The following is a 16,969-nucleotide window of genomic DNA, read 5'->3' on the forward strand; positions in this document are numbered from 1 at the left end:
GCAATTGGCCTCTGCATGGCCTGGGTCATGCAGAAGCCAATTGCACAGGCGGCCTCCAAAATGGCCACTGCACCGGAGGGAGAAGGGCCAAAGAGCCGGCCGAATGGGCCAATTTGGGCTGCAAGGCGGGCGAACCTCTGCGGACCCCCCGCCTCAAACAACTCCCCCGAAGGGGGTAAGGGGGTCCACAAACCCCTGAACAGTTAGGGGTGTTCGGTCCAGGGTTAGACCAAACGGGATGGTTCGGTTTGACCCCGAACCTTCGAACCGAACAGGTTTGACGTTGAACGTATCGAACATCGAACCTGTTTGCACATCCCTATTATTTTATATTAAAGACCACACTTCCACCTTATGTTTATGCATATAGAATTTGCACACATCAGATACACCATGAGGGAAATACCATGGAAACCTAAGTTTTAGGAAGTCCTTGGTGAGTTCTCCATGTCACTACCCATCTTGAAATGATTTTTATGCCAGTGATATGTAAGCACAGTAGACTTAAAATTGTCATGCATTTTCTAATCTTGCTGCAAGCACCAACAGCAAAAGCTGAAAAACACCAAGGATTTAGACAGCAAAATGAGGTAATCAAATCTCTCACGCAATCTGTCTTGTATATTAAGTGACTGAAATCAAGTGATGTAAGTAATTTTGGAATAAAGGACATATATGAACTACTATAATGGATGTTTATTACCTCCCTAAAATCATTAAATTGAAACTGTTTCAAAGAAAAGGAAATGCTGCTCTTGCCCATTTAATTATACTTTCTGCAATGAAATCAATGTAGCTGTGCCACATGCAGGGTTAAGTGCTAAAAGAGATGCGAACAGCAGAAAAATCTTTGAAGCAAATTCACTTGGCACAAATGTTAAACTAGCAAATTTTAAAATCCTTTCCTGATAAATTTAACAAAGAGGTAAATTGCTAGCCTGTGGGTTTAAATACAGATGCAAAGAACTGTATGTCTTATATTGCGGTCTCTGTTATTTCCCACAATTTACAATTGCTTTATATAATAAACTTTAGTATTGTCTTCTCTCACATAATGCTATAAAAACTTTGAATAACCTAAAGCGTGAATCTTTTTAGCACTGCCAACATTTTGCCACTTACCGTTTATTTGCTACAAAAAGGACTTTCCCTGAAAGAGTTTCCCCTTCTTTGGCAAAGAGAGGAGTTTGAAGAAGGCAGCGTACTTGATACCAATGTGTGAGGGGTTCTGTTGGAGCAGTTGACAACCAAACTGTTACCCTTAAAATTAAATAAATATGCAAACATCAAGAGCAGAAAGTGAAGATAAAAGCCAGGGGGCTATTTTCTAGCTGTTCTTGGAGAACTAAGGGAAAGACAACGTTTTCTCCCTGACAACGTCGAATCCAAGGATATGAAAGAGCATCAGCCCCTTCAAAGAAAGAGAGCTACTAAACAAAACAATGATCCTAAGAGGACTAATTATAAGGGGCACACCACTGAAGTCAATGCAACTCCAGGAGAACAACTGCATTCATGGCCTCAGCGACCATGCCATTACATTGCTGAGCTGTCACTCCATGTTTGCTGCCTCATTAAGACATAACACATGCAAATTAACATACAGAGAAATCAACATTAAAGATGGATCCAACACTCATCCACCTCAAACATGTAGAATTAGACTGGTCCAAATGATATGCTCATCATTAATTACCAGCAAGATTTTTCATCCCCCAGCTGTATTGCCATATTCACTGTGCAAATCAGGGCCACAATGTAGTGAGAAAAACAGCAGCGTCTTGTGTGGCACCTTACAGACTAACAAATGTATTGTATCATACATGATACAACCATATCTGTTCCAGCTCGTCAAACAAGGACTGTGTGGGAAGCAAGTATCATTATTTTGCATGGACTGTAGGAAACTGGTGGTATGTTGGAGTGCTTTTAAGTTGGGAGCTGAAAATACATTCAGAAGACTCTACATTTTGCCATCAAACTGGAGGCTTTTCAGACAGCAGGCTTTACCACAAGGCTTTACTGTGAGTTTGGGGCATAACGGATAGTCCAACACAAAAAGTTTTTTTTAACCCCAGACATAAATTGGGTTAGGTTCCAGTATGGAGGGGAAAACCCGAATCGTGTGTGAAGTGCTCTCTGAAATATCACACAGACTTCAGGGTAAAGCTGGCCAATATGTGAATGCTACTAGGGGTGTGCACGGTACCAGCTGGCCCAGTTCGGCTTGAGTCCGGACTGGACTTGAACCAGACTGGGCCAGTTCGGTCCAGCACCCCCTCAAACCCCTCCCCCCCGCCTTGGGGGGTTCGCGGTTTTTTCTATTATTTTTTATGAAGAGAAATTTTTTTTAACCTCCCCTTTGGGGGAGTTCCATGGTGCGGCGGGGTGTGTGTGTGTCCCGCGGTGCTTCCACCTCCCCCCGCCAGCCTCCGTTATCACCCCCTCCAGCTCGTTCGGCCGGTTTAACTTCGGCGTGGCAGAAGACACAGCTGCCTTCGGGTTTCTCCAGCGAAGTTGCTGTTGTTCCCTGTGCACCCGTCTCAGAAGATAATCTTCAGCACTGAGCCCCCAAATCTGAGTTTCTTCTTTGGGGAATATTTTGCTGCTGTTTCTTTCTGGTCCAGTGAAGTTGCTGCTGTTGTTGCTGCCACAGGATAAGTTGCAATGGAGGAAACAAAAACCCAGCAATATTAAGGAGGTATTCTGGACCAGAACCAAAAGGATTTGGGAGTTGTTAATCAGAACAACATTCTCATGACCAGGATTAGCAGACATTAAGAGTTAAACAAAAGAAACAGCAGCAAAATACCTCCTTAATCTTGCTAAGTTTTTGTTTCCTCCATTGCAACTTATCCTTAAAATTGCTTCTCCCACGAGAAAGGCAATTACTGAGGAGAGAGAGAGAGAGAAAGCGAGCAGAACCCCTTTTCTGAAGCTCTTTCACTTTTCTTGCTCTTCAGGGCTGAAACTTCAGTGCCTTATTTCAAAAGCAAACTTTTTCATTGTATTTTTCCTTTTTTTAAGGAAAGAACATCTACCAGCAATCTAGATTCATCACAGCAGTGATTTTGCATTTGTTAGTCACAGGATCTGAAGTCACACACCTCTCTCTCTCTCTCTCTCTCTCTCTCTCTCTCTCTCTCAGCCATCTCGAAGTGAGAGAGAGGGAAATCAGGGAAAGCCTATTAGGATTTTCTTTGCATTAATGTCACTTCAGCACTTTTTAAAAAAAAGAACATTTTTTTCTGGCAGTGGGGACTCCCTTTGCTGGATCACACTGGATGCCTGCTCAATGCTCTTGGCTCAATCAGCAGCTGGCTGACAGGCAAATTAATGTGTTCTCATACTAGGGGCCATGCAGCCCTTCTCTTCTCTGCACAGAACGGAAGAAGCACTCCAGCACTGACTGAGCATGATTGCATCGCAGTATCAGCCTCTCGCCTGGTCACACAGAGGCAACTGAGCAGGTGCGACAAGGCTTCTTCTAACATGGCTGCTGCCACCCCGCCGGGAGAAGAGTGGCTGAAAGAGCCAGCCAAACCAGCTCTTGGGGGTAATGAAGAAGGGGAAGGGGGACCCCCGGACCCCCCCGCCACCTCCAGGAACCCCGCGGAGGGCTGCAACAGTAAAAATAAATAAAGAACAATTTAAATGTTAGCAAACCACCCAAACCTCTCCTGGGGGGCATGTAGAAGGCCGGTGGGGGAGGGGGGGACCCCCTGCCACCTCCAGGAACCCTGCGGAAGGCTGCAAAAGGTAAAACAATGTTGTTGTTTTTTAATTTAAGTCCTTAAGTTAAAGGCTCGTGGACCACCAAACCTTTGGGGAATGTTTGGTCTGGGGTTGGGCCGAACAGGGGGTGGTTTGGCTCAACACCGGACCATCGAACCAGTTCGCACATCCCTAAATGCTACCCCACCCTTCCAAAGTAAAGCCACGGTAATGTCACTGCCTGAAAAAGTTCCTGGGAGATTTCTACTAGGAGAAGCGCCTTTTCTTGATGGCATCAACCGTTTGGAATGTCCTTCCAGGAGGCCTGTATGGCTCTCTCACTTTTAACCTTCTTTTTAAACCTTCTTTGAAAAGAAAGATCTGACTGAGACCTTTCTTTTCATAGAGGGTTTCAAGTCTGGCTGATTTAGTAAAGATTTGTTGCAGCAGTTCTATTATGTTGCTACTTAATTTTTTCATGTAATTGAATTATTTGTGGGTGCCCATTTTATTATTCCAATTTGATCTTTTTGTAAGCTACTTTAAGTTACCTGCCGAGAGAGATGGTATGTAAATTATTAAAAACAATACAAAATAAATAAAAATACTAAATCATATGGCAAGGAATGAGAAACATATCATGAAGATGCCGGTGCCCTGGGTAATGTAATGTCTAGACCAGCTGTTAGGCTTGGATTGTTTTTGAGGTAACACGTGACAGTTTACGACATCATTTTTACATTTGTCAGAGTCAACCTCCATATGAAAAGCTCAAACACTCTAGCATTTATACTGATGAAAATCTGAATTTTCACATGTGGTCTGTTTCAAAGAAATGCCTCTCCTCATGCAAAAAAGATATGGTTGTCATCATAAAAACACCTCAAAAACAAATGTGTGGATCTGGCTTAATCTTCCATGTAATCAGTAAATGAAGATTTAACTAAGCATGTGAATGTGGCCTCATGAAAAAGGGTCCGTCCCCCCCGTTAAGTGGATATTTCAAAGAAAATGATGGGAGCAAGGGAGAATACGTACAGCGAGCCAACAAATGCCACATCAAACCAAAATGCCAAGCCATGGATTAGTCCAGACTGCATCATTTGGAAAACAAAGGGGATTTCCACTCTGCAGAAGCAAAACAAAAAAAAGTTGCCAAGGTAGTATTAAAGATCCAAAAATTAAACTACATACAATGTTATAGATAATTTAGAAACTGGCATCTTAATCCTAACACATTTACTAGAAATTCAAACAGATTCGCATGCAAGAAAGTGGATCTACAATCAAAGTTGTGCAGTACAATCTCAAGCATATTTATTCAAACATTTGCCCAATTGATTTGGGTCAACTTAATCAGGATCTCAGTAAAATATAGCCCTAATACAAGGGAAGGCAATTTATGGCTTGACAATTCCCATCAATTTATGCCACAATTTATTACAGCTGGGAATGATGGGAGTTGTAGTTCAGCAACATCTGGAGAGCCACACGTAGCCTACTCCTGCCTTAGTAAATATGATTAGGACTGTAACTTGAAGGGCGGGGGGCAATTCACTGACATCAGCAGAACTACAGCAGTAAAGCAGAGGTAGGGAGAGTCAGGGAACATCACTCCCTAAATTCAACTCAGACCACAATGCACTTAAACAGGCAGAATTGTTTCATGAAGTACAATCTTACATCCTGCCCCTATGCAGGATTATTTAGTCTCAGTGGCTTACAAACTGAATAAATTTACTAGCGGAAGTCCTACTGAAACTTAGTAGTTCTTTAGACTACTCCCTAGGTAGTGCTATTCACCAACTTAATTAGGATGTCAGCTACTGAGTTCATTAGGCCTTATTTTCACCTAGTTGTTCAGAGGATCACACTGTTTGTTTGCAATTCAAATGGACTGAACACATTTACCTGAAGAACGAACAAAACTGCCTTTTTGCAGTTTGGAAAAACAAACAGGACAACCTGGTAATACATTGAGTGTCTATTGGTGTACACCATTAAGTGAAAACCAAAACACAAAAGTGAGACATACACTGGATTTGTGAAAGTCTAAAGGGTGTTTTGAAGATCAGAAGCTAAGCTCTTGAAATGTGCTACCTGAATAAGAGATGTCACCCACAGACTGAAATTTTGACATATCTGAAAGCTGTGCTGTCAAACAGGACAAGATTTTTCTTAGGGTTTCCATTAACTCTGGAATGCTCTCCCAGTGCCTATTCACTCCTCGGTTTCCATCACAGTTTTTAGAAAGCATGTGAAATCTCGGCTTTTTACCCAGTCTTTTATATGATCGTCTCTACTGCTGTTGTTTTGTGTTTTGTATGGTTATATTGTGTTTGTATTTTAAATCTTTTTAGTCAGATCCATGTTTTTATTCAGAGCCCCTGGTGGCGCAGTGGTAAAAAAAAACTGCCGCCCTGTAACCAGAAGGTTACAAGTTCGATCCTGACCAGGGGCTCAAGGTTGACTCAGCCTTCCATCCTTCCGAGGTCGGTAAAATGAGTACCCAGAATGTTGGGGGCAATATGCTAAATCATTGTAAACCGCTTAGAAAGCTCCGGCTATAGAGCGGTATATAAATGTAAGTGCTATTGCTATTGCTCTTTATATTCTAGTTTACTAATTTAATTGTGTAATTTTTATAGTCTTGTTTTAATTTTTCTGTGTGAACTGCCTTGAGATTGTTTTAATGAAAGGCGGTATACAAATTTTTAATAAAAATTAAAAAATTAAGTAGATAGTGCATGGGAGGAAAAACAAAATAGCCGCCAACATACAGCACAGCATTAGACAGGCAGTGCTGATCCGCCTGCGCTGCTGCGGGCTTGCAGTGAAGCACTGGCGGTCTTGCAACTTTGCACAAGAGTGCAAATACTTTGAGTAGCTACACTCTGAACTACAAGTTACTCACCTGTAACGTTGGTTCTTCTAGTGGTCATCTGTACTTCTGCACAAATGGGCTATGCGCCTGCGCTGAGATCTCGTCGGAATCTAACAAGCTCAATTCTCCTGCTTCGGGTGGGAACCCCGCCCCCAGCCGCTATATGCAGCTGCGCCACTACTCATCCCCTCAGTCACAGAGTCCAGCTTCAGTGAACCACATGGGGGGAGGACGGGAGGGCATGTAGAGGTACAGATGACCACTAGAAGAACCAACGTTACAGGTGAGTAACCTGTAGTTCTTCGACGTGGTCTCTGTCTTCTACACAAATGGGTGCATAACAAGCAAGCACCCAAGGAGGAGGGAAAACATAGGCAATATATAATCAACCAGAAAATCTTTTTATTTCAGAAACAAACATATCAACTGAAAATAGTTTGCAGGACACTCCTGTCAAATACAGCATCATTCTGTGTTTTGGTATCAATTACATAATGACGGATAAATGAATGGGGCAAAGCCCAAGCAGCTGCCTGACAATGGGACTGCCTGATCAAAGGCCACAGAGGCCGCCACTGACCGAACAGAGTGTGCCTTAATAGTTGCAGGCAACTGCTTATGAGCCAATTGATAACGAAGTTCAATTGTGGAAACTATCCACCTAGACATGGATTGGGCCGAGACTTGGAGACCTTTACGGGCCTCATCATACAGAACAAATAAGGAAGGAGAAGATTTCCTCCACTCAGCAGACCTATGAGCATAGGATAACACCCTTCAAACATGGTGTAACTTCCTTTCCACATCCGATGAAGGATTTGGAAAAAACATGGGCAAAGTGAGCGGGGATGACTGGTGACACCACTTTGGGCAAGAACCTGACATCCGTCTTGAGCACAACCTTGTCCTTATGGAACTGAATGTACGGCTGGTCAGCCCTCAGGGCCCTTAACTCACTCACCCTCTTGGTGGAGGCCGCTGCTCATGCACACCGCCGCCAGCAGAGAGAGGCCTGAAATGGGTCATTTGAGACCAGGGGAGGCCGGCAGGGGAGGGGGAACATCAGGAGATCCCCCACAACCTCACCCCAAGGCTTCACAATAGCAGTAAGTCTCCCCCCCTTCCCCCGAGCTGGGCCTGAACCGGTTTGAACTTGAGCTGGACCGGGCCCAGCTCTAGTGTGCACGAAACTGGATCATACCCAGTTCAAGTCCAGTTCTACTCAAACCGAGCCAGGTTTTGCAGTTTTGTACACACCCCTACTAGGCCTGTGCACCACCAAGAATATCAAATTAATCCCAATCCACTCAAATTTTTAAAAAAGAAATTCCATTGGAATTGGGCCAGAATTGACTTGATATTTCCAATATGCCTGTTGGGAAAAAAAATACCCCTCCATCCTTAACTTAAATTTAGTTACCACTGTGGTTTTAAAGGGCTGCACTCCCAAAATCATGGGTGGGGGGAAGATAACTTCTCACAAAGGACCCACTGGCCCAGTGGGTCTCTGACCTGGGGTTACCTTTGCAGCACACAAACACACCCATTTCAGAAGTTCACTCCCTTAAAAAAATACTCTGGGATTTGGCTTGGAGGCAAAGATCTCTCCAAGCTGGTTCCCAAAGTGGATTTTAAGAATTGTATCCCCGAAATCAAGTGGGTGGGGGCAAAGATAACCCCAGGTCAGGTATCCGCTGGGCCAGTGAGTCCTTTGTGTGAGGTTACCTTTGCCCCATCACCCCATGATTTTGGGAGTGCAGTCCTTAAAAACCACTCTGGGAACCAGCTTGGAACGTCTCTAAGCTGGCTGCCATGCTGGTATTGATCCTATAGAAATATCAGTGGAAGGATTTCCAACATGACAACAGGTATTTAGTCAGAGTTGTGACCATTAGGACTGCCTGCTGCCATTTCAGAAACCCTTCCAATAATGCCTGAAAGTGGGCATATCAGTCCAATATTCCTACCAGAGTGATACAACTGCAGAGCCCTAGCAAATAGTTCTCTTTAAATTATAGTTAGGGGTGTGCACGGAACCGCAGAGCTGCGGTTCAGCACTGGGGTGGGGGGTTCCATTAAGGGCGGGGGGGCTTTACTTACCCCTCCCGCCCTTTCCAGCTTTGGCGCCGTAAATATCAAAAAAAATCCGGGCGGCAGGATCCCTCGCTGCCCGCTTCTATCCCCATGGCCCCGCGCTGCTCCTTCCTGTTTAAAAAAATCGGATGGCAGGATACTTCCCTGCCGCCCCCTGCTGCCACTGAAGCCCCCTCGAAGCTCTCTCGCCCCCTTAAATCTCGCCCGGACCGAGTCCGACCACGCTCGGGCGGGCGGCAGCGAGATGTCCTTCCGACCGACCGCCCCCTTCCCTGCCGTCTGCGAAGTGCAGGAAGCCTTCTGCGCGCGTGCGCAGAAGGCTTCCTGCACTTCGCAGAGTCAGACGGCAGGGAAGGGAGCGGGCGGGCGGGCAGAAGGACATCTCGCTGCCGCCCGCCCGAGCGTGGTCGGATTCGGTCCGGGCGAGACTTAAGGGGGCGAGAGAGCTTCGAGGGGGCTTCAGCGGCGGCAGGGAAGTATCCTGCCATCCGATTTTTTAGACAGGAAGGAGCAGCGCGGAGCCATGGGGATAGAAGCGGGCGGCGAGGGATCCTGCCGCCCGGATTTTTTTGATATTTACGGCGCCAAAGCTGGAAAGGGCGGGAGGGGTAAGTAAAGCCCCCCCGCCCTTAATGGAACCCCCCCACCCTAACCCTCCCGAACCAAAACCACCCCACGTCCGGACCGGTTCGGAGGCCAGTAGAATGGCCTCCAAACCGGTCCGTGCACACTACTAATTATAGTCTACTCTAAATACTGATTGACATCCAGACTAAATACTCCTGAGCAGTCTTACTGAAATTAAGTAATCCTTTAGAGTAACTACTGAGTAGTATTATTGAGTAATTTAGTCCAGACATCAGCCATCATGTTAATTCTTTTATGGCTATTCAGGATGCTAACCCAATATCTGAGGTTTGATTAGAAATTAAACATTTTGGAATGACCCTTCTCACATGGTGTGCAGCTGTGGCTGAGGTTCCTACCTTCCCTTTAACTAGAAAATAATAGCAATAAACAATGGTTTGGAGTGTGATTTAGAGGCAGAAAGGAAGATCCCCCCCATCAAACACTTACCTGTGTAAATCTTCTTCTTCTGCTTCTGTAAAGCTGACAGTGTATTTCACTGTCCTAGCCATCAAAATTCTAATGTCAAATGTGTCCTGAAGGTAAAAATCAAAGAGAAAGGTGTAATCATCTAGTGTTTCAGACTTGAAAGACAGATTTTACTTATTTATTTGGATCATGAGGAGAATCTTCTCTTGGTTATTTTGAAATTATATTTTATTTTCATATTTCTCATACTATATGCGATAAGCCATATAAACTGAATATGCATTACTTATATTTAGATTTCTGAAATATACAAACATTCACAAGAAGCTCATAATGGAGAAGGGGATCCTATAGGAAGAGCACTGCCTAACCATCATACCAACAGCTTGTACTTTTACTACCATGTAACAGAACTATACAGTTAGAACTGCATAGCAGTAAATTTAAGATCTCCTTCCCTGCACTTTCCTGTGCATATTAGTAACCAAAGTCCTCCTTGAATGAAGCAAAACCTACTAGTGACTGGCAAATGGAAGAGAGTGGAGAATAATATCAGCCTAGACAGACTTGGAGCAGTCTCTTTAAATTCAGTTTGCTTGTTTTTTCACTGAAATATTACTTTGCTGTGAACAAAGAAATTGTAAGCTCACATATATTGGTTGATTTTGTCTTGTTTTTAAGGAGAAAAGAGCAACTCATTTATATTCCACTGCTGATGCTACCTCTATTCTATAGCAATACAGGAGAATCTCGTTATACGGGAATTCTATATCTGAGGTTTCACATATTCACGGGTATATAATTGAAATCTGGAATCATTATGGACGGATACAAAAGGGTTAAAACCCACATATCCGCGGTACCTAGGTGGGCAGAAGTAACAGCAGAGCTCATTTCTGGATGCCACTTTGTCCGTGGGAGCCATTTTGTGGCTCATTTCAGCAAATATATATATTTAGAAAAAAATCTCCAATTTTGGGGACAATTTGGGGGGCATTACTGAATGCCAGGAGACGTGCAGAGCATGGTAGAGCACTATTTGGCCCCTTTTTTGTGGTATTGTTTCCAGTCTGGGAACATAACCCCTGCATTCCCATAGCATTATTTCATTATTCGCTGTAATACATAGGACTGGAACCCCTGTGGATAATGAGGTCCACCTGTACTAACATTACTTCTATATAATACATATTTAATACATATATAATACATATATAATATATTTATTTAACATATTTGTATACTGCCCTCTAGCAATGACTCTAGGCAGTTTGCAACAATAAAACAAACCAAGAAATTTAAAAACAATTAAAACATATAAACAGTTCAAATTAAAAAAACTAACCATAAAGCCTGCTAAACAAGTAAATAGCTTGGCTGAAGAGATGTGTCTTTATTTGTTTCCTAAAGGCCAACAGGGATGGAGCAGCACTAATCTCAGCAGGAAGTGCATTCCACAGCTCTGGGGAAACTACAGAGAAGGCTCGCCTCCAAAACAGCACCAGACAAGCCAGTGGCACCCTCAGATAAACCTCCCCTGAAGATCTTAATAGGTGGCAGGGTTCATAACGAAAAAGACGTTCTCTTAAATATCCTAGGCCCAAGCAGTTAAGGGTTTTATAGGTATTAACCAGCATTTTGTATTTCCCCCTGAAGCCTATTAGTAGCCATTGTAGTTCTTTTAAAACCAGAGTAATACGGTCTCATTGGGATGTCCCGGAGACCAATCTGGCAGCAGCATTCTGCACCAACTTCAGTTTCCAGACTTCGTACAAAAGCAGCCCCATGAAGCAGCCCCATGTAGTGTGCATTGCATTAGTCAATCCTGGAAGTTACACACATGTGCACCACTGTTTTAAGATCACTCACTTCCAGGAAAGGGTGCAGTTGGTGAACCAGCCAAAGCTGATAGAAAGCAATCCTGGCCACCGCCTCCATCTGAGGTATATCAGAGAGAGGTTTGGATCCAGAAGTACTCCCAAATCTCAGACCTGCTCCTTCTGGGGGAGTGTAACCTCATCCAGAACCAGCAGATATATTTATTTATTTATTATTTATTAAAACATTTTTATATCACCCAAAACATGTCTCTGGGCGGTTTACAACAGAATAAAAACAAAGTAAAACATTTGTTAAAACAAAAATGGGGGGGGGCACACACATTACAACAATTTAAAAATTTCAAAACAATACTTTAAAACAGCATTAAAACCATTAAAACATGAATTAAAAGCCTGGGTGAAGAAATGTGTTTTTATATATCCCATTTCCCGAACTGCAGCTTCCTACAATGAGCACCTCCATCTTATTTGGATTCAGTCTCAGTTCATTATCCCTCATCCAACCCATTACTGCCTCAAGGCAGGCATTTAGGGAAGTTATGCCATTGCCTGATGAAGCTGATATATAGAAACAGATCTGGGTGTCATCAACATACTGATAACACCCTGCACCAAATCCCTTGACGATATCTCCCAGTGGTTTCATGTAGATGTTACAAAGCACTGGAGACAAGATTTATTTATTATTATTATTATTTAAAAAATTTATACTGCTGTTCCAAAAGGCTCAGGGCGGTTTACATTAAAACACCATTAAAATCAATTAACAATTAAAACAGAAATGATAAAACTGCATAAAATAATAATTAACAATTAAAACATCATAAAACACCAATTAAATAGCCAAAACAATTTTAAAACAAGTTTTTAAAAGCTGAGAAAGCTTGGTTGAAGAGATGTGTTTTCAGAAGTTTCTTAAAAATTGCCAGAGATGGGGAGGCTCATATCTTAGTAGGGAGCGCATTCCACAATCTTAGGGCAGCGGCTGAGAAGGCCCGTCTCTGTTTAGCCACCAAACGAGTTGGCAACAGCTGGAGACGGACCTCCTCAAGTGACCTCAATGGGTGGTGGGGTACATAGAGAAGAAGACGTTCTCTTAAATACCCAGAGCCTAAGCTGTTTAGGACTTTATAAGTTATAACTAGCACTTTGTATTTTGCCCAGAAACCTATTGGCAGCCAGTGTAGCTCCATCAGTAAAGGAGCAACATGGTCTCTCCGAGATGACCCAGAGACCAACCTGGCTGCTGCATTCTGAACCAACTGAAGTTTCCGGACTACGTACAAAGGCAGCCCCACGTAGAGCGCATTATAGAAGTCAAGTTTAGAGGTTACCAACAAATGTACCACTGTTTTGAGGTCATTGATCTCGAGAAACGGGCGCAGCTGGCGTATCAGCCGAAGCTGATAGAAAGCACCCCTGGCCACCACCTCAACCAGAGAAACCAGGGAGAAGTGTGAATCCAGAAGTACTCCCAGATTGCGAACCTGTTCCTTTTGGGGAAGTGTGACCCCATCTAGAACAGGGAGATCAAAATCGTCTCTCGAGTTCTGACCCTGTACGCACAATAAGTACCTCCATCTTATCTGGATTCAGCTTCAGTTTATTCTCCCTGATCCAGCCCATTACTGCTTCCAGGCAGGCATATAGGGAGGATATGCCAACTCCTGAAGAGGTTGACATGGAGAAGTAGATCTGGGTGTCATCAGCATACTGGTAACATCCAGCTCCAAATCCCCTGATGATCTCTCCCAGCAGTTTCATGTAGATGTTAACAAGCATTGGAGAAAGTATGAAGCCTTGAGGGACACCATACTTAAGCTCAGATTTCAAAAGAGCAACAATCTCCAATCGACACCGTCTGAAATTTGTCCGAGAGGTAGGAGTGGAACCACTGTAAAGCTGTGCTTCCCACCCCCAACACTCTCAGATGTTCCAGGATACTATGGTCGATAGTATCAAAAGCCTCCAAAAGGACCAACAGAGTCACACTTCCTCTGTCAATTCCCAATTGGAGATCATCCATCAAGCCGACCAAGGCAGTCTCCACCCCATAGCCCACCTGAAAACCAGTTTGAAATGGGTCTAGAGAATCAGTTTCCTCCAAGAGCGACTGCAGCTGAGAGGCCACCACCCTCTCAAGTACCTTGCCCAACCATGGGAGATTGGAAACAGGCCTATAATTGCTCAACTCTGAGGGATCTAATGCATGCTTCTTTAGAAGAGGTCTAATAATTGCCTCCTTAAGACAATGAGGAATCCTGCCCTCCCTCAGAGAAGTATTTATGATTTCCACCAGGCCGCCTACAACAGCCTCTCTGCTAGACAGAACAAGCCATGCTGGACAAGGGTCAAGAGAACAAGTGGTAGGCCTCATCGCCCCAAGCAGCTTGTCCATATCCTCAGGAGTCACAAACTGAAACTGATCCAGTCGAATCACATAAGAGGAATAGTTGGACATCTCCAATTCAGCCATCAAATTAATTGTGGCGTCTCCATCTAAGTTGGCCCGAATTGGAGAGATTTTATCTGAGAAAAATTCTTTAAACACATCGCAGCAGGTAACTGATGACTCCAAATTCTGATTCAAGGGAGGGGTGGCAGATACTAGTCCTTTCACAACCCTGAACAACTCTGCCAGACGTGAACTCACAGAGGCAATACGGGTAGAAAAGAACCACTTCTTTGCCACATGTATTGCCTGAGCATAGATCTTTAGATGTGCTCCATGTCGTATTCTGTCAGATTTGAGTCAAGTCTTTCTCCACTTGCGCTCCAGTCGCCTACCTTGCCGCTTTAGCCCCTGTAGATCTTCCGTATACCTACGGGCCAATTTTGAAGCGGGTTGGAGGGGACACTTAGGAGCAATTGTGTCTACTGCCCTGGTGAGCAAGTTGTTCCAATTCTCAACCAGGACATCAACAGGATCACCAGCAGAGCCAACACTGAATCCCTCCAAGGCTTCTTGGAATCCTACCGGATCCAATAACCTCTTCAGGCGGACCATTCTAATAGGCCCCTCGCCCCTGCAGAAGTGGGAAGTGGTTGTAAGTCCAACCTTAACCAGATGGTGGTCCATCCATGACAGTGGGGAAATCACAGGAGTCCCCACCCACGGAACACCACTCTGATCAGAATAAAAGACCAAATCAAGTGTGTGACCTGCAATATGTGTCAATCCAAAGACTGCTTGGGAGAGGCCCATAGTTGTCATGGCCGCTATGAACTCCTGAGCTGCCCCAGACAAGTTGGTCCCGAAATGAACACTGAAGTCCCCCAGTACCAGAAGTCTATGAGACTCCAACGCAAGTTCCGCGACCAAGTCCGCAAGCTCAGTAAGGGATTCCATTGGGCAGCAGGGCAATTGGTACACCAACAGAAGTCCCAATCTATCCCTGGTCCCCAAACCTAAGTACACACATTCAATATAGTCTGATACCCTAACAAGGACCCTGGTAAGGGAGATCCTTATAGACCACAGCCACTCCAAACCCCCCCCCCCATCCCCTCACCTGCTCCTCTACAGAATACCCTGGAGGAAGAAGCTGGGACCAGACTGGGCCACCAGCCTCCCCCAAACAAGTCTCGGTGATGCACATCAGGTCAGCCCCTTTATCCATAATCAAATCATGGATGACTTCAGGTTTATTTTGGACTGACCTGGCATTGCAAAGGAGCAAGGTAAGGCTATGTGGGTTGTTGACAGTGCTTCCCAAGGTCAAAGAACTGATAGGGCAGCTGGAAGGGGAGACGGCTATTACATTTCTGGCTACCTTTCCCCTGAAAAGGCCTACTGACCTGCCAACGTTACTTCTTCTATTCCCTACCACCACCAGAATAGCTGCCCCACATTCCATGAAGGTGCCCCCTGTCTCCCCATCTCCAGACAAACCCAAACACATCACAACTACTTCAACCAAGTCTCAATAACAGAGCTGGCATGCTTACTACAACAACTCTTCAAACAGCCAAACTGAAAATAGTATAGCCCAACCCTCAGTCCTACATCAAAGGCCGGCCCCCTTTGGCGGCCGGCTTCAGCAGCCGCCTGCAAGCTGGTTGCGCCGCCTACGGCAGCCTCCTTCCTTAAAAAGCCTCCAGGGCCCTTCCTCTCACGAAGGACTCTGGGCAAGGCTGATGTAATCAATCAGTGCCTGCAGGTGGTATTAGTTCAGGCACTTGCAGGAAGGAAGGTTCCCAATCAAGCATCAGGATTGTGCTGGTCTAAGTTGTTCTGGCCAGCAGACCAAAGGTGGAGGAGGCATCTGAGAGACTCCACGCCGTCCAGCAAAGGAGGCTAGTTGATAAACAGCCAAAGCTCACTTCCTCTGATGGAGCCCTGAGGGATACCATACATCATCAATCAGGCCAACCAAGGCAGTCCCCACCCCATAACCTGCCTGAAAGCTAGTTTGAAATGGGTCACGATAAACTGTTTCATCCAAGACTGCCTGGAGTTGAGAAGCCTGATGGCCTCTCAACTATAAACAAATGGTACATGCTACTTACAAGCTGTCTCATCCTGTTCACATAAGGAGTACTACACTCATTTCAACAGTAAATTTTGGAACAACTGTTGACCAGACTCACCTTAAGTTATTACTTTAAAAAACATATCACCAATGATAATTGTAGGGGATAAATGGCAGTTCAGCCCGCAAATAGCAAAGCAAAACCAGTTTAGTGAGAAACAAGAAAAGCAAGAGGTCTTGAGACAGTTCTTAGTATTGAAGAACTACAAGAATTTGTTTATAGAAAAGGTTACAAACAAATGTGGAAAAGCCTGCAGCTTAATTTCAGCTGTAACTCATGACTGAAGAGAGAGACCAAAACAAACAGCCATTTCTGGAGAGACAAAATGGAGACTAATACTGGGAGAACAAAGAGGGGAGGAGTTTTATCCATGACCCTAAAAAAAAACAGTAGTCACTTTGAGACATTGCAGATGAGAGCTGATGCTGCCAGGGTCCTAGCTACAACAATAGTAACACTATCATTCCAATCTGGTGTGTGCATCCAGAAGACCAAATAAAGCATACTACCAATGGCACTTGATTGCATCTTTTTGCAAGACTCAGAATCAGTTTACATATTCTGTAAACCAAAAATCTTGGTTTACCTAAGCTCTGACTGGGGAAATGAAAGTGTTGGAAAAAAGTGTTTACCTCTTTTATGTCAAGACCCTGATTTTATCTTGAAGAATTCCCATATATATTACTTGGTCGAGCTGGAGCAGTGAAGATTTATTATTCCTCATTACTTTCACTTTTACTGAATGTTGATCTTGCTAAAGAAAGGATGGGCTAACCGTATGGGGAGAGACTGTTAAGATGTGTTTCACTTTGAGATAAATTCAGAAGATTCTATCAGAATGGACCTG

General features: G+C 44.2%; 1 protein-coding gene across 10 annotated transcripts in view; it reads right to left on the minus strand.

Annotated features, from left to right (window-relative positions):
* LOC128344340 (histone-arginine methyltransferase CARM1-like) overlaps positions 1-16,969 on the minus strand; it is a 124,364-nt gene that overhangs the window by 7,176 nt on the left and 100,219 nt on the right. For 7 of the 10 annotated variants that reach the window (XR_008315803.1, XM_053294268.1, XM_053294264.1 and 4 more), the window contains 3 exons: positions 9,770-9,855; positions 4,753-4,842; positions 1,123-1,260 (listed from right to left, as the gene is read on the minus strand). Coding sequence is in view for 9 of the 10 variants with exons in the window: in XM_053294268.1 (XP_053150243.1) it covers positions 1,123-1,260; positions 4,753-4,842; positions 9,770-9,855 (314 nt within the window). In the remaining variant the exon portion in view is untranslated. The remainder of the gene's footprint in view (positions 1-1,122; positions 1,261-4,752; positions 4,843-9,769; positions 9,856-16,969) is intronic. The other 3 variants (XM_053294263.1, XM_053294266.1, XM_053294269.1) reach the window with 3 other exon arrangements.

Source organism: Hemicordylus capensis, chromosome 2 (genome assembly GCF_027244095.1).
Source record: "Hemicordylus capensis ecotype Gifberg chromosome 2, rHemCap1.1.pri, whole genome shotgun sequence".
NCBI lineage: Eukaryota > Metazoa > Chordata > Lepidosauria > Squamata > Cordylidae > Hemicordylus > Hemicordylus capensis.